Here is a 21,232-nt window from a genome sequence, read left to right on the forward strand (position 1 = left end):
TCCGTGTGTCAGAGCATCAAAAACACGTGTGGGTTAGGATTTTAATTCTCATGAAATGTTATAGGTGTTTGATGCCTAAACAGCTTTTCTGTTCTCAAAAATATCCCTGAACATTTTTGTCTATCTGAGTATATATACATTATGGTCCTGAACTATTTTTGCAGTGAACTAGTATGTCATGAAATCTTTGGGCTTCCATTTGTATAAACAAATAGCACAATGAAATGGAAATCTTCCCTTTGCCTTTATGATGTGTTTCAGAGAAGTCAGGGTCAAAACTGATTTTTTTGTTTTTGTTTTTTTTTGTCCAGATGCCGATGCATTGATCGCAGGAGCACCAGGGGCACCGATGGATGTTAAGTGCCATGATGCTAACAGAGACTATGTAATTGTTACCTGGAAACCACCGAACACAACCAGTGAGAGCCCAGTCATTGGATATTTTGTTGACAAGTATGTAAACATTAGGATTTATTTAATTTTGTTAGTTGCCAGAAACATGTGTACGCTGAAGAGAAAAAAATTACCATTATATCCTTCAATGCATGTGTTCTTTAGATATATTTTTACAGATCCTTGGCACTGGAACTCAGTTACACACTGTGTTAAATTATTACATTGTTTCCCAGCAAACTTTTAGGCCAGATGATCTAATGCTTTCCCAGGCAATTCTGGGCACAGTCCAGGAGTTAGCAGGGGCCAGAGGCCATTACAAGTAATCATTTGCAGGCAGACACATTTTATCAGACACTTAAAATGTTCAATAGTATGGATGTGGGTGAATCAGGGAATGAGCCCTGACAGTATTTAATTTATAGAAGCTAGAATCCATGGGCATCTTGAATTAAATTTAGTCTCTTTAATCTGTATACTGCAAAAGCTGAAACCTAGGAGTTATTACATTATCTTTTTATTTCTATCTTAAATGTAGTACATCAGGAGCTCAAGGCCTGGGCTCCCAGAAGCTGATAGTTTAAATCAAAATGACAGTCTTCTCTCCTTCAGTCAGCTTTGCACTTTGCTGGGGTTTCAGCTCAGTGTGGGCACTGGGCAACAGGGGATCCAAACGCTGTTTTGCATGTCTCTTCCACTGAGGTGCATGCTTACTCCTTGTAGCCAGAGCAGAACATCTGACCCTTATGTCTGAAAACGTCAGCAAAAACATTGCTGAAATTATTCCATAATGTATACTACTCAAAGAAACATTTGCAGCCCATTGCTATTTGTTACCCTGCTAATTTGGTATAGTTCAGTGGTAACTGTCTGGAATTGCTGGAAAATGTTGGTTTATAAGTGGCAGCCAGTATGAGGAAATTAACTTGAGACCTGGGGACTCTACCATCTATATCCAATTTGTGTAGTGCATAGATTATAAGAGTATTTCACCTATTTTTTTATGATTTAGTCAGATATGTCTTTTGACATGTTGCTTGGATTACTGTAGTGCCAAGGAACCTTTGATCATGACCCTTTTTTTTCCTGGTACTGTCAGGTCAAAAGGCAGTCTTCTACACCAAAGTTTATAGTAGTAGGACACAAACCATATATGTACACACAAAGAAGCCAGTATAAGGACATCACTCTGCTTCTTGATGACTCTATGCTCTGTGGCCCAGTTATTTTGGGAGGAAAAGGCATGAAGAGGTTTGCTTGATAATATGACAAGGAAGAGATGGAAAAGATTAGGTGAATGTTGCAATTTCAGTATGTTCTGTGGAGATGCATGTTAAAAATAAAAGCCATTAATTTACTGCTTTTAGAACAAGGAAGAGAAGCAAACAGAAGGGAAGCAGAGAGATTTGAAAAGACCAAAAACTGTGGAAGAAAAATGACCTCTGCATTATGAAAAAATAAGAAAAGGGTGGGAACTGATTGTCTGATCAGACAAGAGTGTAAAAAGTGTGTGACTTTCATTAATGAGGTTTATGGTTTAGTTTCTCAACTTACTGAGGATGACTTCTGTGGTGTAGGATGGTGCATATTTATTGTGAGATGATACTGATAAATTCTGCCTTCTGCTATTCCAAGATGTGAAGTAGGTTTGGAAAACTGGGTCCAGTGCAATGATGCTCCTGTAAAAATCTGCAAGTATCCCGTGACTGGTCTTTACGAAGGACGGTCTTACATATTCCGTGTGAGAGCAGTGAATAGTGCTGGCATTAGCAGGCCTTCTCGAGCCTCTGAACCAGTTGCAGCACTTGACCCCGCTGATCTGGAGAGAACACAAAGTAGGTTATGCAAGGCTAAACAGATGCCGAATATTTGATCTTCATTTTTTTATATTTATTTAAGATTCTGTTTGCTTAGTTAACCTAAGGATAGAGTTTATTTCTTCCTTTGATTGAATATCTTTTTACAGACTGCAAAGTAGCCTTATGAGAGCCTCTCCATGAATAGAGTAAGCCGGCTTGCTCTGGGGAGTAGTTTTATTGATTTAGCCTTGTCCTAAAGGCCTATGCAGATTCTGTATATCACACCTTCTGTTTTGTGTGTTCCTTTTACTCAGAGGGGAATTAAAGTAGTTATGAAGACTTCAGAGCATTCCCACCATGTTTCCTGTGAAATCTGAGTTGAATATGCACTGTTTCCTTTATGTACGCTTTATGTATGTGTGTGTGCTTTCCTTTTCACATAACACAAGTCCAGCTCATGATACAATTTTTTACTAATCTGTCCCAGAATCAAACTGTCTACTGTTCCTATGATTCTTGCTTTTTAGCACATCTTTAAATAGTACGGTCTTATCATGCTCTGTTTTCCTATGAAGGTTAATAAATCAATGTACAACTTTGAGTTTACTCCATCTGGAGAAAGATTTAAAAACGACAGTATAGAAAAGGAAGTTTACAGGCTTTTGAACAGATGGTGAACAGTAACTTGCAGAATTTGTAAATATATTGAACTAGTTCAGAAAACTAATTGAATATTTTGATTAACAGCTATTCATGTGGATGAAGGGCGAAAGATTGTGATCAGTAAGGATGACCTTGAAGGTACGTAGCATTTCTACAATTTCAATCCATCTGTTTATGCTCCAGGATTTTAGCATTATAATTAGAAACATAGCTTGAAAAAAATCCATCTAGTGAGCTAAGTCTTTATATTAATAAATAAAGACAGATATTCTGGCTTGCAAGGCTGAGAGAACACAAATAAAAGGTGAGGCTTGGAAGGACAGAGAACATCACACTCTCAACATCACAACTTTTATTATGTTTTGGCAGCATGTCCTCACCTTTTTGCTTTGACTAATGCTAAGATGAATTTAAAAGCATTTGATTGCCCAAATTTCCCTTCTTTGTATCCTTGTGGCAGCTAAATATAGGATTTTTTAGACTGATTTTGATGATCTGAGCAAGTTATTGCCATTTTCATAAAAACTTATGCATTCTTTAATTAATTCTTTAATTCTTTAATTAATATAGTTATCTGAATGCAAAGGTTGTTCTTAAGGTTAAGGTTATAGGTTAAATACTCTTTTTATTCAGGAGAACTGGAGACATCTCTGCCAACTTTTGAGATAAAGTCTGAATTTCTTCTGATTTTAGTTGTTTCCCTATGTGATGATTTGTCTTTTTAGGCTTGAATAATTATCTTCTTTATACTTAAACTGTCAAAAATGTTAACTATAATGGCTCAGCAGTAAAGAAAGAGTCTGTCTGCTCTCTTCCACAGAGGTTATAAAGGTTATAAAGCTGTAACTACAATAATAACATAGTAAAAGAGAAACCACCTGAGAACAGGTGTAGTTTTAAGGAGAATCAGACATTGAATGCTTTCCCCAGTGCATGGAGAGGACAGATGAAGTTTCTCTATTTTTACAATGACACCCTAAATGATATGAGATGGGTATTATAGGATCAGAACCAAATTATAGGATCAGATTACAACTGTCTTAGTTCTTTGGCTTCACAGAATGTCCTCCTGCTCTCAGGATCACCTGAGAGTGATCAGAGGTAGTAAACGGTCAGTCTGGTGTAGGCATAAATAATAGCAGTTGGATTTCTGTAGCATGAATGTGCGTATTTAATAAAGGAGTATGAATATTCAAATACCGCTGCTTATATAGATAATTACTTTCATCTGCAAGATTTGAGAGTATTTCTGAAAGAATGATCTCATAGATTACAAATGGTTTCACTATTTAGTGCAGGATGATGTTCTGTTCTGGGAGAGCACGCTGCACCATCACGTTATATCATTACAAAGTATGGTAGCTTTGTTTTTTTCAAGGACGGAAGAAAATGTGTTGAGATTTAGTTATGTAAAACCACTTGGAAATCTTTTGACTTTATACTGTGAAGGATTATTGTAATTTTCTTGGCTGCATGTTAGCAATTTTGTCTTAAACTCAGCTGATTCATGTGCCTTTCTGAAAGAAAAAATATAGTTGTAGGAAATCAAATATAGAAAGCATTGACAGAAATAAATTTTCACTGAATAGGTCAGTTTGCTTTAAAAAAAGTCTGGTTTTGATTGGGAAATGTATATGATGAAATAACATCATAGAATCATAGAATCATAGAATCATAAAATGAGCTGGGTTGGATGGGACCTCCGAGATTGTCAAGTCCAACTCTTCATCCACTACCACCGTGTTTCCCAGACCATGGCACTGATGCCACATCCGGTCTCATCTTGGAAACCTCCAGGGACAGAGAATCCACCACTTCCCTGGGCAGCCCATTGCAATGCCTGATTACCTTCTCTGTAAAGAATTTCTTCCTAATGCCTAACCTAAACCTCCCCTGGCAGAGCTTAAGACCATGCCCTCTTGTCTTGCTGATGGTTACCTGGGAGAAGAGACCAACCCCCACCCGGCTACAACCTCCTTTCAGGGAGTTGTAGAGAGTGATGAGGTCTCCCCTGAGCCTCCTCTTCTCCAGGCTAAACAACCCCAGCCCTCAGCCTCTCCTCATAAGACTTGTGCTCGAGTCCCTTCACCAGCCTCGTTGCTCTTCTCTGGACCTGCTCCAGCACCTCAATATCCTTCCTGAACTGAGGGGCCCAGAACTGAACACAGTACTCCAGGTGTGGTCTCACCAGCGCTGAGTACAGGGGAAGAATCACCTCCCTGGACCTGCTGCCACACTGTTCCTGATCCAGGCCAGGATGCCATTGGCCTTCTGGGCCACCTGGGCACACTGCTGGCTCACGTTCAGCTTCCTGTCAATCCAAACTCCCAGGTCCCTCTATGCCTGGTTGCTCTCCAGCCACTCTGTCCCCAGCCTGTAGCACTGCATGGGGTTGTTGTGGCCAAAGTGCAGGACCCGGCACTTGGCCTTGTTGAACCTCATCCTGTTGGAATCGGTCCAAGTCTCCAGCCTGTCCAGGTCCCCCTGCAGAGCCCTCCTGCCTTCCAGCTGATCGACACTCCCCCCCAACTTAGTGTTATCTGCAAATTTGCTAATGGTGTACATTTTGAGCCTGATTCATTCTACAGATGTTTATAAACTGTTACAAAATTACTTTCACAATTTAGAGGTTATTATTAAAACATTTTTTCTCTTTTTTAATGCCAAATCTTGAGCATTTAAAGGGTATATGCTCTTTGCTAACCTGAGAATTAGAAAAATGTACCTTCAAAGAACAAAACTTTTTGCTTTCTCTGTCACAAGCCATAAAAATAAAATATTTTGAGGTGTCTGCTGAGTTGCTATTTCTGACCTGTTACCAAGAGGAAGCTTCTTCAGGGCTGTGTAGCTATGCCTGTGTAGTGGTCCTTCACAGGTCTGAGCCCCTCCTATCTAGTGCTGTTTCACCATTGTAATTCCTTGGATTATGGAACTGACTTTTTCTCACAGTGTGGTGGGTGAGCGGGGCCACAAAGGACCATGCAGAATTCCTCCTGCCTGGCCCAGGGCAGACAAGTTCTGTCTGACATTCCCAGTAACCCTGCAGAGTGAGTGGGAAGAGGACTCTGATTAGACCACATTACCTGTTGGAACCACCAGAGGGCTGGTGACATATTTTTATGTCTCTGATTTCATAGATTTTACAAGTGCTTTAGACTATACAGCTGGTAATACCACCATGTTACAGGATACATCGCTAATAGGTTCTGCTCCTTTTTCTAATTTCCTCTTTGTTTTAAAAGTGTTTTTCTCCTTATAGTTCTTCCCTTCTAGATATTTTTTCTATTCTAATTTCTGATAATAACACTTTGGATTTTTGTTTTTGATCCAAAAATCTGGTGTTTGCATATAGGGAGTAGGTTTTTTACTAGAAAATCAAAGTAATTCAGTTGTGATCAAAGAAAAAAGTGTGACAAATGCACAGATTTTCAGGGGGCATATTTAACTTTTATTGGAAAAGTAACTAGCTGTTAATACTGGAGTTATTATTTATCAAAATTTAATCAAAGTGGTCAAGTGAACTGCACAGATGGTATCACAGCCCCTAATATCTGAGCATTGCACTACAGAGCAGGAGTTCAGAAAGATAGCTGTGGCATGAAGTGCTGACCCTGGGGGTTAATCTGCTGTTTAACACTTGCTACATTTCTTACTCTTACAGGGCATGTTCAGATTCCAAGCCCTCCCACCAATGTACATGCTTCAGAAATCAGCAAAACATATGTTGTACTCAGTTGGGATCCACCTGTTCCCCGTGGCAGGGAGCCACTCACGTATTTCATTGAGAAGGTACTGTACTGTGCAGTGGCATTCTGCTGTAAGGTGCTTCATTGCTGTGTGCAATTACATTCAACCCATTTTCAGAACTGCAGAATGAACAATAAAACTAACACTTTCTGTGGCTTTTCAGGATTTGGAAATGGGATATTAGACAAGCATGGATAATCAAATATCTTATGGCATGATTTAATGAGCATTGAAATTCAAGGTCCAGGGAAAAGGATGCCCCTGTGCTATTTGCTTACTGTTGTCTAAAATGGGAACAAACTAATTGTGTAAGGTAGCAGTTTAAAAAAATGGAAAAGAAACATCTTAAGTTTCTTACAGGCAAGATTGTAAGTTTTCAGTCAGTCTGTATTAAAAGAAAGTTGGCAGAGCAAGGAATAAAAGTGATTCCTAATTTGATCTTCACTTTGAATTGAAAGGGGACTTTCATGATCACAGTAGGAGAGGTTTGTTCTTCACCCACCTAAGTGACTAAAATTTAGATAAATCTAGCCATGAGCCAGGTTTTTAAGTTATATTGGATTGCAGCAACTTGTTACAAAGTTTTCCCAGTAGATAAAATGGACCTTGTACCTGACCTCTAAAACTCTTACGTGCCAAACTATACTTAATTTTTATGAATTATGCTTCTACCATATGCCCCCTATTAACTATCCACAAACATTTAACCTGTCCATAAAACTGCCATACATTCAATTTACATCTTGAATATTGTGTCAGGCTTTTCTCAGTCCATTACTTTACAAGTTGTTTTCTTCTCACATCTGAAATTCCGCACATTCCTCCACAGTTCATTTCCTAGCCTTCCTCTTCACGTCACTCATATCTTTGCAGCCCCCATCTTGTCTTTTCCCTCTCAGACAAATGAAAAATCTGCACTTCAAAAGACTTTTATAGCCCATTTCTACATTTTTCATCTTCCATTTCCTGTTGGATATTGAACAATTGTCATAAAGTGAAGACCAGACACTAGTAAAATTTTCCAGCATGCATGCCCATGATTTCTCCTGCTCAACCTTTCACATTCAAAAGAAGTAACGAAAACTTCCATAGAAATAAGTATCTTGTTATTCTTTCTATGCAATAAAATAGCATATCTTCCTTGCACTTATTCCCAGCTACATACGTCTGTTCTTATCTATACATTTCAAGCATATTGACACTTAAGGATTTTGAAGCTCTTGCCATGGAAATACCTTGTTATTTCCAGAATATGCAGAAACAGCTCGGATCAAAAGCTCAGAGGTAGATTTCCACTGAGTGGACACCTACACTTGGTTACTGAAGGGAAGTGAGAATGAGGACTAAAAGGCTATTATTAGGGGAAAAAAAAAAGGTCTGTTATACTAATTAATACCTGAATCTTTCTGCATATAAATAATTAATATATATGAATAGATTAGTCAGTTCATACATGAAGTTTGTTTTTTACTTTCCACAGTCATCTGTTAGCACAGTCTTCTGGAAAAGCAGAGTTTCTAATTATTTTATTTCAGACAAAGAAGACTCAGTCCTGAATAATAAAAATGTATTTGTAGAGACTTCAAGAAACTTAAAATGGAAATGAGTTCTCTATGTTATAAAACCACGTTCTCTTAAAATCATTAATTTAACAGATAAATCAAATCAAACTGCAGATCAAAATGTGATGATTAGTCTTTCCTCTGTGAAAATGAAATGCAACAATTAATGTTTTTCATGTCATGCAGTAAAATATAAGGCAAAATAATGTTTATTTCATATTTTCCAGCTTTTTATGATCAAGAAAATGTATGTTATATTTTTTTTTTCTGTTGAGAACATAAGGTGGGTTCAGTATCTATGAAAAAGATCTCGGTATATGGACTCTAGCTGTTTATATTTTTATTATTTATCTATGGTAAGCTTCATTATAACAAGGTAGTTTCCAAGCACCCATGAAACACTGTTTCTCTTCTAAGAAGATCACAGTCTATCAGGTTTTGTTCCCAGACTCTCTGTTCTGAAATTTAATAAACACATAAGGTGTATGCACCTTTCTGTGAATCAAAGAAATTTTCTTTAAGCTGTTTATTGGGCACTCGGGTTTTACTAAACTTTCTGAAAGATTCCATGACTAATTTTTGGTTGGAGTAAAGAGTTTATGAGGGAAATCTAAGGGACAGCAGACTTCTGTCAGAGTGCCGGTTTACTGGCTCTCCTCCATGTGCGGTTGTGGTGATGATAAGCTCAGCTACTGCACTGAGAATATTCAAAAGTAATTACTTCATTTGATAAATGCTTTTTGGGGCTTGGCATTGCTCAGTGGAATACATAAAGTGGTGAGTAAAGTAACATTTCCTTTCCTACCTTTCTGCAGAATTTGGATTAGGACTTGCTTGCTTGATACCAAATCTTTGGGTGTTCAAGTGAGTTTTGCAGGAAATGAGAGTAATTCTTTTGGGACCAATCACAGTTGACAGTCGTGGCCCTGACTGAAGGCTGGTTGTATGTACAAGTGTGCATGTACTGAAGCTGAGACAGGCAGGGAGACAGTGAGGCATTCAGATCTTTTTGAAGAGTAATGGAATGCATGAGCTATGGGAATTTGCATGTGTTTAAGGGAGGCATTTGAGAGCGATCCTTCTCTCACAGCTCTTAATAAATTCATGACAGAATGCAATACAGCAATATGTTCATTTTTTGACAGTTCACAGAAATTATTCACAACTTTTTTTTTTCTTGTAGTCCATGGTTGGCAGTGGAAGTTGGCAAAGAGTCAATGCACAGGTTGCAGTAAAATCTCCTCGCTATGCAGTGTTTGACCTTGCAGAAGGAAAACCTTATGTTTTCCGAGTGTTGTCAGCAAACAAACATGGCATCAGTGATCCATCTGAAATCACAGAACCTATTCAACCACAAGATACTGTTGGTAAGGTGTTAATTGTAAGACATTAATATTAAAAACAATAGATATTTTACAAAATGGAAATAGATAACTCATTATAATTAGATTAATATAACTACAGTAATAATAATTGACTTTATTTGTGTTCAATTCCGTGAAGGATTTCAAAAAGATCAAAATTTTAGAAACTTTCTAAAATTTTCCTAATGATCACAAGTCCCCTTACTGAAAACAATAATCATTAAAAAGTTAAATTATTTTTAGTTATTCACTCTTCAGTGCTCTATTAATGTGACTTTTCAAAAAAATAGGGTAATGCAGGTTAATTGCTAACTTAGATAATTATATTGTCTGGTTTGGGTAATTATATACTACCTAACTCCCTACAGTTTCAGCTAGATAAGGTAGCCTTTAATTTCTTTCTTAGTATTCTAAGTTGCAAATTACTGCTGGTGCAGAATTCCTGTGGCAGGAAGTTGAGTAGATTTCAGAAATAGGGGAACATACAATTACATGTTCAGTGGTAATTTCCCAAATGAAAATGAAATGTTTATCCTGGGGCCAAATTCAAAAACACAAATGAAAATTTAGGGAGTGTCTATTAATTTTATTTTTCAAATATTTGTTTTACTTTTGCAATTTTACAGAGGTCACATACAACAGCTCTATGTATTGATAGCTGTTACCTTAAGTGCACATAAGTTACTAGTACACTTGTTACTAATATAAAAATATTTACAATATCTGATATACAATTGTTAAAAAATATAATCCATATCTTCAGCTTGTAACTGCACATGATAAAATAAAAGAAGCTTTTGCTTTTATACATTCTTGATTTGATGTCTCATTAATGCATATAACATTCAATATTTCCCAAGGTAGCAAAAAACCCACTGCATTTATTTCACGTAGTACATAAAATAGGATATCCCTTAGGGATTAATGCAAATCATTCTGAATAAATTACAGCTTTAAATAAAGCATAAAGCAGAAGATTCTGTTTTAAAGAGAATCTGCAGGAGTATTTTCAGAAACGAACTTTAGCATCTGAGCTAAAATATGTCAGAAACACATCGCTCCTTTTAGTTGCCTTCATGTAGTGTCATTTGATATTCTTGAGAGTAGCTGAGACAACTTCATGGGGTGGCAATAATTACACAGAAATTATGGGTAGATTTTAAGCAGAACTTAGGGAATGGATTTGGTATCTTTGGCCATCCAAAATGATGTTTAAAATTATGCAACTGAATTGAGTGGTAAAAGACTATTCAGTCTGAGATTAAAATCTAAATTTAGGTGCTTCCATGTAGGTATCTACAGGTCCACTAGGTGCCTCTGCTCTCGCTGTGGCAGTTGGAGCCTGGAAAATAAGTTGGTTGATGTGGCCGTAAGTTGCCCCATAGTACCCAGCTGTGGAGTGTCTGCATCGGGGTGAGATGAATTGTTTTTAGGACTCTACCAAGCACTGAGCAGAGGCTCAGTTTGACTGCTAAGAAGACATCTAGTACCTTTGCAAATGGTTTCAGTTTACCATTTCAGAGGACTGTAGGTATTATCTCCTGAGTCATATAAAACAGCTCAATGAAGAAGTGTCAGATGGTCCAAAATGGCTCTAAGTGATTTTGTTTGGGTAACTGAATTAAGCCCTAGGTCTTGGACTATAATGGCAGCTTAAGAACATATGCTTTTAGACACTAACACTTAAAGGCCTAAATGGAGAGATGTTTATCTAAAACTGAATCCATTTGATCTTACAGATTTATTGTATAAAGTACGTTAGTCTGTAAGTATTAATTTTTATTTTAATATTGAAGGACTAAGTGGAAAAAATCGCTGCCTTTCATTTCATGCTGCTTCTAGTTCTCTGCAATATATCAGTCTGAGAAAACTAAAATGCTTTAAATAGGCAAGTAGTGGATGACTTTCTTAACCTGTCATGCTAGGCTGAGACATTGCCTTAGTTTCTTACATTATGAAAGCTCAGATAGATATTTCATAGTGTACAGACTGTGTGTTGGTTCTTACCAAGATCTTTTTTTCTATTTAGATCTCAATATGTCTGATTCTATTTATGCATGTTCAGATGTTTAGATAATATAAACCAACAATGAACTTTCATTGCTTGTAAAGTGAAATGCGTACTCTGCTACCTTGGGAGAACTGTAGTCAACAGATGAAAGGAAGCTTTATCCACTTCTGCTTGGTGCTGCTGAGGTTGGTCCTGGAGTATTGGTTCCAGTTTTGGCTTCCTTATTCTAGAGGAATGGTTATGGAGGAGCTGGAGAAGTCCTCTAAATAGCAACCAAGATGGCCAGGGGCTTAGAGATCGAGACCTCTGAAGAGAGGTGGAGGTATCCGGGCTTGTTTAGTTTGGTGTCTTACAAAGATAATGGTGCCAAACTGTTCTCAGCAATGCCAGATGACAAAAGAAACAGGCAACAGCCAAAAATTGTTACACTGGACATACTCTTTTAATGAAAGAAGTGCAAGAGTGAAGTGATGGAAGAGGTTGTGCAGGAAAGCTGTGAAATCTCAATTGTCAGAGGTTTTCAAGACTTAGGCAAATCCATGACTGACAATCCAGTTTAGTGTTGGTGGTAATCCCACTCTCTGTGATAGGATGAACTAGATGATCCCCAGAAATCCCTTCTAACCAATGTTCCTATGCTTCTGGAAATTCATTTAGCTATGTTTAGCTAAAGCCTTTGCATTCAAATATATGCTAAAGTTGTCCTAAAAAGCCCATATTTTCTAAATTGGTATTGTCATTAGTTGACTGGAAGGGAGCATTTCTTAACACTCATGATATACCTTTATAGTTTATGTGCATGTCTTACTAATGCAGTAGTGCTACAGGGACATGAGTTTTTCATCAACCTCTTATTGAGAGAGTACATTTGAGGGAGGAATTTTGAGAGTTATCATTTTCATATCTGAATGCCTTCATCCACACCAGTATTTGGAAATATGTTCTCCTATAATTGACTTCTCAGAAAATCTGTATAAAATCAGATTTGTAAGGAGCCTCATAGCTTAGAGTATTCTGAGTAAACAAATAGAAAAATAAATATATTTTTACACACATATATATAAGTATGCAGACTTAGAGTGAAAGAAATACACTAAAATATGTGTCATATAATGATATTAACCTGGTAGATGTCATAGCTCTAGTGATTAAATATGATCAAAGTATACAGTGTTTCATCTAGCTCAAATTACTTTTGTCTTTACGTGTTTCCTAATAGTGTACGTTTTCTCTCTTTTTTCCTAGTTGTTTCATCTGCACCTGGTCAGGTGGTGGCCACAAGGAATACAAAGACATCAGTTGTAGTTCAGTGGGATAAACCAAAACACGAAGAAGATTTATATGGCTACTACATTGACTATTCTGTGGTGGGATCAAATCACTGGGAACCTAGTAACCATAAACCTATTAAATATAACAGGTATTGACAATATATCTATATTTTTGGGAGATTTGAAAAATATAGGATAGTTTTAAGTCAACTTACATGCTAAGCCATAGTGTTATAATGGAAGGAAAATATTGAATGAATGTGAAGAAAAACAGTCTGCAGACTCTTAGAGCTAAGTTTTCCAAACTGCAGGGCAGATGACAGACTTTGTCCCACCTCCCTTTTTTTTTTCCCTCCAAAAAGAAGCATCCTTTTTTCCCCCCCATGACTTTGTGTCATAAAAGCGGGTTCTAGAGATATGTTTCTGAGTGTCTTGGACATGAGTAAGCATAAAATAAATACCTTTCTTAAAGTATAAATTATGTTGTGGCGTAAACACACCTGATTCACATAAATATGAGAAGGAGAGAAAAGTCAAAAGTTTTATCATAATCCATGGAAAAGAGGGCAAAAGGTTAGGCCATTTCTGCTATAAATATGGTGGGAAAAGTGCTTTGGCTGCTGACACCACTGTGCAGGAAATCCAGGTGTCCCATTCCAGAAATGTCAGAGCTCCCTGATCTGCTACATCTGTGGATAAAGGATGGCAGCCTCTGTCCCTAGTTCCCTTGTCATGACACTAGCCCTGTCTGTATTTCTAATGATTTCTGACTCCCTCCCGAAAATATCACACTTCATTATGGGATTCTTTAATTAATTTCCTCTGTGACAATCATGCTTACTTTTACTGGAATCACTCACCAAATGCAAAGTTTAGACGTGTAGATTGTATTTTCTATAACGAGCATATCATGTTGTTTAGTGTATTTTTTTCAGTTATTAATTGGTTTTGAGTGACTTTGTATTCTGCTGAATCCTTTTTTCAAGTAGTCAAGGAATTTGATCAAAGAAAAAGTAGAGACTAATTCTTGGTCAAAGGGATTGGGACAGAATAAAAATAACAAAAAGCATTTATTTGTTCATACATGAGCATACTCTACAATAGGATAGTTCTGACTTTTCTATCCAGTACAATAATTACCTAGAACCTCAGATCAAAACTAAAACCTATTTTGGATAATGAATACAAAAGTACAGTGAAAAATACAGTCCCTTCCCAGAATAGATTAGAATTTAGCACGTCAAAGTTCAGGGGGAATATATTATATTTTATCTGACTTTACCTGCTAGATCAGCATTAGCAATCTAATGAGTGACTTTCCTTCCAGTGTCCCATTCTATTTTATTGTAAAACAGCATGTCATTGTATTACAGTTTCCCTCATGGAAATATTTTCCTTTGTGAAGCACTCATGAAGTTGAGCTTTTTAAGTGTTACAACAATTTCATCTTACAGCACAGAATGGTTCCTGTAAAATAATAATATGCAATGCTATTTTTTTAACCCAGGTTTGTTGTTCATGGTTTGGAGACTGGAGAGCAGTACATCTTCCGTGTGAAGGCTGCAAATGCTGTAGGATTGAGTGAAAACTCACAGGAGTCAGAGGCTGTAACAGTACAGGCAGCCCTTAGTAAGTGTGATTCTGTGCAACTCAGCTTCTTGTTTCTTGAATGAATCACATATTTTCAGCAATCATGTCCTTTGGTCTGATTTACTGTAATAGTATATCATGCAGCCATCCAGCACATCTGCTTAATGATGTCTGTGTTCTGGCATGTGGCTATTCTAAAGAAAATACTGTATAAAATTCTTTTATAAAAAAAGCTATTCATAATGGTTGTTAGAAATATTGGGCAAGATGCACTGTAATAAAAAGGTTGCCTTCTACTCATAGGTTGTATCAAAGAAACTTAAATTTTTATTAAATTAGACAAATAGTTTCTGAGTGACTTGAAGTAGTGCAAAACATTGCTCCATTTAGAAGAGTCTTGGCAAACTTTATTACTGTGTGGCTGAATCAAACAGAAAATTCTCTTTGTCTGCTCCAGTTTGGAGCACAATGTATTTATAAATAAAATTTCTGTGTAAGATCAACTATGCAACCTTCAATGGGAATGATACCTGTTGAGTGAAAGGCTGGATAATTAGTTAGAGAAAAAAGCACACAAATCTGGGCTACTATAGTCCAATTTTTATTTCTGTACAGTTTCAATTTCATACTGAAAAATTTAAAATAGAACACCTTTTCCCCAGTTGAGTGACCTCTGCCTCTTGGAGAAGACCAATAGACACACTTGTCAGAAATAAACCTTTAGAAGATTTATAATTCAGAATGGCTAATAAATTTGGATAAATGGCTGATAAATTTGGATGTTGCTGACAAAGTTACTCTATTTGATTGTTTTAGGACGAAGTGTGTCTCATATGGGTAGGTGGTGCATGAACACTTGTACACCTATCACCACTGTGTTGTAAATGCACTTGTACCTATTACTTTGTCACTGTTTTGAAGATAAAGGTTGCATGGGGTATGTCACCAAACACAGAGCACATGGATCTTACACACCCTTGCAGGATGTGGATGGCTTTTGTCCATTTTGGTAGCCTTAACAGGAATTTAGCTGGACTATTTATAGGTGACTTACATGGCTAGAATCTTTCTGTAGTATTATTTTAAGGGTATTTGTAGGAGTTTACTCTGTTCATTCTTATTTACGAAGAAATGGTAATAAATGCAAAGGCCACATTTCATGGCCTTTGAGAAGACCTGCCAGAAAAAACATTAGCAAAAGGCCAGTTCTGCTGATTACTCTCTGTTTTTATGCTGATCACTAGTATAGCTGCAAGATCAGGAACTGTAATAAGGGCCTTTGCTAATGTATTCTTTTCTGAATGAGGTAGGTTACGTTCTCTCAAGTTATACTGGTAATTCAACTGAAAATATCATATGAGCTTTAGGGCTGGGTGCTTAACCTGCACAGACAGCAGCACATCAATGTCAAGAAAGGGGTATCTTTGGGCAAACTTTCAAGCATGGATGGCAAATCCAAAACTGCTTGCTAGAAGGGGTGCTTGCTAGTAGTAGGGGAATAAAAGACCCAGAAAAAGACTTTTCTTCATCTCTAGGAAGATGACTTTATGGCACTTCTGCTTGTGATACATATGGGAGTAAATCCATGCAGGTAAACTCATGAAGGAAATTGCTTTTCTCTCTCAACATAAGTTAAGTTACTGAAAGTCTAAATATTTGCTATTCCTTATAGGACAAGTCTGAAGAAAGCATATAATATCAGGATAGGAGAGGAAAATCATGAGAACCGTAGTCAGTCCTATGACTTAATTTCTTTCAAGTTCATACCCTTTTTTTTTTTAATTGGATGATTTTTACTGTATTCCAGAAGTACTTGAGTGGCTTATTTGTTTCTTAGCAGTAAAAGACCTTCTGATCCTTTTCCATCTACTAGCATAATATTTGGTCTGGAGAGACTTGTTGTCATTATAATTTCAATATCAAAGATCACCTATTCCTTCTTGCTATATCCTGAGAGGGCAGAACATTAGTCAGATGTTTCAAAAGCTTTCACATTTATATCTGGTGATAAAATGAATGCTGATTAGCAACTTTACAGCTGCTTTGCTACCAGCATGCGGCTGACAGCAGTATGCTGCAGAAAACAGAATCAATACCAAAAATGCTAAACAACTTCTACACTGCAGTGTTTTAGACTCTGTCCTAACTCAGGTTGCTTATTTCCTTATAGCTTGTCCATCATATCCTCATGGTATCACACTTCTGAACTGTGATGGTCATTCAATGACCCTTGGTTGGAAAGCACCAACATACAGTGGAGGTTCACCAATCCTTGGTTATTATATGGATAAACGGGAAGCTAACCATCAAAACTGGCATGAAGTCAATTCTTCCCTTATTACTCAGACAATTTATACGGTTGGTATTTTTTAGTCCTTATGTTTTTGGAGTTGATTTATACTGTTTCTTTGGGTTTTTTTTTTACACAGAAGTTCTTTAAATACTACAACAAAACTAGGCACCATATGGAGTGCAACTGGAGTAGAGAATCAATGCCATCCCCTGCTATGAAATTCTGAGACAAATAAGGCCATTCAAATGAGAAAATTTTTGAGGGAAAAGCATGAAGTACATTCTTCACAAGGGAAGAGATGAGCTATAAAATGCTTCACAGACTATTTTCATTAATGATCACTCTATGTAGCACCACTGTAATGACATACAGAGAAAGGATGGAAGCGTTTATCAGGACCAATGACTGTGCTGTCTGTAGAACTGGAGACGTAAATGAAATGGAGTTGGGTTGAGAAAAAATATAACTGTTCTTGTTCTTACTCTCAAAATCTGCCTTCAGCTGAAAAAAGATGTATATTAATGAACCTAACTTTATATTTCCTCTTCTCCTTTACAGAGTACCATTTTTGAAATAAATTACTTCTCGTTGCACTTACAATGTATTAAAAGTTTCTTAAAAAAGGAAGATTTGGATGTGAACTTCCTTGAGAAAAAGTTAGGGAGATAGGATGTAGCAAGCAATTGATCAATCTGATGCTTGTTAAATTAAGTTAAACAACGAGATTTTATTCACAAATACTTAAAATTTTATTTCTGCAAGTCAGCAACCTTCCTATAAACCTCAGGGCAGAAGTAAATCTTACTGTTGTTTGACACTAAAGTAGAAAATAATGTTGCAGATGAGCTGAGGAAGGAGGTTTTATGCACAGAAGGCAGTTGGCAATACTCAGGTGTATATGTGCTTGTGCCTGATTTTATAACTGCCATCTCTGACATAGCAGATGGAGCAGGAGCGTTGAGAAATGAAAAACAGAGCATAGGATAGGCATCAAAGGCCAATACTAAGCAATACTTTCAAGTTATTTTTAGTTTTAATGCGTTTGTAAACAAATGAGTAATGTAAAGTAGGGGCCACCATTCAGAGTTTAATTGGATATTTAAGTGTCAGTCCTGACAGTAACTGTATTTGTGCCTGAAGGTACCTCTTCGTATATTAGTTTGAATGACTGGAATCTGAAATACTGATGGGGAAATAAAACCAAGACAGCTTTTAGTAGCACAAAATATTTTATGACATACTGCAAGCAGAGAATGCCCCAAGATATACAGTGCAGCACCGGCAAATCACTAAAGGTTTAACCTTCTCTGATTAAATAATTCCATGGGAACCCCACAAATATTCTTTCCCTTAATAACCTGGTATTTCAAAATAATTTTTACAGGCTGAGCTGTTATTCTGTCTTGTGGGTCACATATATAACACTCTGGCTTCAGGAAATTACATCTAAATTATTTTAGTGCCTGACCTTTCTATTTTACCTTCTTAGCCTTGGTCTTGTGTTTGATGCTACTGCATCATATGTTTGTTACCATCCCATCACCTGTTTTTTACCATTAAAAAAAAATTACACAAAAATCCTTTTTTAGCTCACATTTTCGCAGAGAATCTAGCCATAGTTTATTTATTAATGAAAACCTAAAACTCTTTGCTATCTCCAGTAGAAGTTCTACCCTCAGCTGCCTGCTTCTCTTGAGACATATGATTAAATATAAGTGGGAAAATTATGCAGAGGAACGAGGTGTAGAAGACTTGGATTTTTGTATTTAGGTGGTCTGGAAGAAGGAAGGTTGCTACCATGAGGTGCTCAGGGTATCAAGACATTCATGCCTTTTAGTCCTCTACTTTGATCTCAAAACCTGAGATGCTGATGTGGGGATGGGCTCATTAGATAAGTCAGGATTAATTTACCAGGAATGTTTGCAGAGGAGTGACATGGATTCTGCTCATCCTATTTCCCGTGCTTACTTTCTCACTTTGTAATGGTAGGTAACATTAGGAACAAGATGCATACAAGCCAGAAAGAAATTACTGAGGGGCTCTTTCCCAGAGTTATATCAGCACAGTATGGAAATGACTGGATTGTTTTTACTTTAAATTTCCTGTTGGTTTCCTTTCTTCCTTGGTCAGTCCACTGCAACCTCTTTAAACCAAAACACTATTTTGACCCTTGCTTAAGTGAATGGTCTATGAATAGCCATTCATACACAATGCAAGAAGGTATTTCACCTTAGAACACTCACCCATAAGTATCTGCTAGTGGTCATTCATTGATTGGGCTCCCTGGACCTTTCCTCTAACCTTTGACAGCCTTTTATGCCAATATATGAATGCTGTTCTTCCTAGGATAATGTCACCAAAACATGAACGTATAATATAGAAATATGCAGTGTGTTTGGTTTAAGAGTAAAATCTTGAAATTAGATCCTCCAGCACAGCAGTGAGGCCTAATAATTAATTAATCAATGCTTATTTTCAAGTATTTATTAAATGAATATAAGCCATGACTTTTGATATATTGAATTGTTTTCTCAAAATAAAAAAGGTAGAGGATTTGACAGAAGATGCCTTCTATGAATTCAAAGTTGCTGCAGCAAATCTGGTTGGAATAGGTCAACCTTCAGATCCCAGTGAGCATTTTAAGTGCAAAGCCTGGACTATGCCAGAACCTGGTAAGTCTATTAGTTCTTCATGAATCTCAATGCAATATAAACTCCTTAAAACACAGCTAGTGTAATGTTCCAGCCAAACTCTGCTGGATGTCTTTTGCTTAATTTCTTCCATATTACCTCTTGAGACTGCCCCTGCTTTTGAGATCTCCTGCTAAAAGCTACCTCTACATCCCCATTGATGACACTGAACCTCCTGGGAAATAGCTGACCTTTACTCACCTTGCTGACAGTCCCTTTCTTTCACTACCCACATCAGCTCAGAGCAGAAAGTCTTGAGCATTTAATCTGTGTTTGTATCTCTATCAGCTCTTCAAGCCCTACAAGCTCCACTTCACACTCACCACCTGTAGAATATATAGGCATGTCTGCACCATAAATGCAGCTCAGAATATTCCTGGAGTTTCAGACTCCAAAACTATGTTAGTTTTTAGTCATAAATAACACATAAAAGGGACCTGTTTCTTGACATAGGGACAAGCAGCATAGCTAATGTCTCCCAGTCTCAACTAGTGTGCCCACATAAGTTTGTTTGCCCTACACTGCACCTAGGTGTTACCTGAGAGATTATTATTAGCCAGGTGTTAGAACAAATGTCTAACAAACATACAGTAGGCATGACTATGTGCTAGTGCTCAAAACCTGTGTTTAAGTTGTCTGTAGTTTAGCAGTGTGGGTAGAGCTGAAGACTGTCAATTGCAATACTGAGTATTGTAAATTTGGGAGTCCCACGAAAATGAAGTTCAACTGTAATCTACCTCATATAAGGATATAAATTGTGCCTACATGTTAGACATCTAAGGAATTAGTCCACCTCAGCAATGCTTAAATAAGCTATGAAAGGGTTTTTGAAGGCCTATTCTGCTTATTTTATAACACTGTAACACCCTCACTCATGCCGAGCAACACATTTGCTGAATGTTAGTCTAGACCTGATGTCTGGACTAATTTGCTTTAAAAAAGTGTGTTACAAGTACAGTCCATAATGAAAACACAGGCACCTACCACTTTAAAACATTTCTACCTTTTTTTCCCCCAAATGCTGTAAAATACTACTGTATTGTTATATCAAATTCTATTTATGACATTGAGCTTTTGTGTGCAATTAAAGATCCATTCTAATATCTGTTTTTGTCATCAGGAGCTATTTGACACCTACAAGCATCTGTTCTGTGCCTAAATGTTCACACGGTTATTTTCTCAGTAAATTAAAAACCCACACATCCTGTAAATCTGGATTTGTAAGACTATCAAAATGATTAGTGAGGTGGCATAAGCTGGCAGGGAAGTTTCAGTTTTCTTTTCTTTGCTATATGTAAAATATAATTCTTACCTGGAACAAGAAAAAAATTCAGTAAGGTCATGGAATTGTTTATGAGGACAAACTCTCAAATGTTGTCTAAATCAGCTGCTTGCCCACTTGCAGGTCAGCTATACCTATCTCATTGACAGAGGCTTGTCTAATCCACCCTTAAAGATTTCTCATGAAAAGGTCCAGATTCTTTGGACAGGATCTGTTCCTAATATTACTATGCTTACAGTTTATGTGTTTCTCTAATGTTCCTGAATCTTTCTTTCTGCAGCCTTCTCCATAGAGTATGTATTCCTTTTGCTAAATAAACAATTTTTTTGCTCTTCTTCTAACTTTTTCTAGTTGGTTCATTTATTTCTTGAATGGCAGCGCAAAAACTGGAGACACTATTTCAAATGAAGATTTTTTAACGCTGAGCATGGAAATTCCACCTCCTACAATTAATTTGTCTGCTTACATATCCTCTTCCATTTACCCTTTAAATAAAATTTATGTTGGTTTGCTAAATTGCAAGTTTAATTCTTTTTAATGCCCAGGTTCTTTTCTGCAAAACTGTTT

The 21,232-nt window shown here is 37.0% G+C and overlaps 2 protein-coding genes across 3 annotated transcripts in view; both read left to right on the forward strand.

Moving 5' to 3' along the window:
- Nucleotides 1–21,232, forward strand: part of KBTBD11 (kelch repeat and BTB domain containing 11) — a 153,649-nt gene that overhangs the window by 85,197 nt on the left and 47,220 nt on the right. The gene's annotated exons all lie outside the window — the stretch shown is intronic.
- The window catches only part of MYOM2 (myomesin 2), a 77,321-nt gene that overhangs the window by 27,085 nt on the left and 29,004 nt on the right, over nucleotides 1–21,232 (forward strand). For both annotated transcript variants that reach the window (XM_051778081.1, XM_051778079.1), the window contains 9 exons: nucleotides 312–453; nucleotides 2,029–2,228; nucleotides 2,940–2,993; nucleotides 6,517–6,644; nucleotides 9,348–9,531; nucleotides 12,785–12,959; nucleotides 14,318–14,439; nucleotides 16,571–16,758; nucleotides 19,239–19,365. In XM_051778081.1, coding sequence (XP_051634041.1) covers nucleotides 312–453; nucleotides 2,029–2,228; nucleotides 2,940–2,993; nucleotides 6,517–6,644; nucleotides 9,348–9,531; nucleotides 12,785–12,959; nucleotides 14,318–14,439; nucleotides 16,571–16,758; nucleotides 19,239–19,365 — 1,320 coding nt within the window. The remainder of the gene's footprint in view (nucleotides 1–311; nucleotides 454–2,028; nucleotides 2,229–2,939; nucleotides 2,994–6,516; nucleotides 6,645–9,347; nucleotides 9,532–12,784; nucleotides 12,960–14,317; nucleotides 14,440–16,570; nucleotides 16,759–19,238; nucleotides 19,366–21,232) is intronic.

This window comes from Manacus candei, unplaced genomic scaffold (assembly GCF_025592945.1).
Source record: "Manacus candei isolate 608988 ecotype Guabito, Panama unplaced genomic scaffold, ASM2559294v1 h1tg000011l, whole genome shotgun sequence".
In the NCBI taxonomy this organism is placed as follows: Eukaryota; Metazoa; Chordata; class Aves; order Passeriformes; family Pipridae; genus Manacus; species Manacus candei.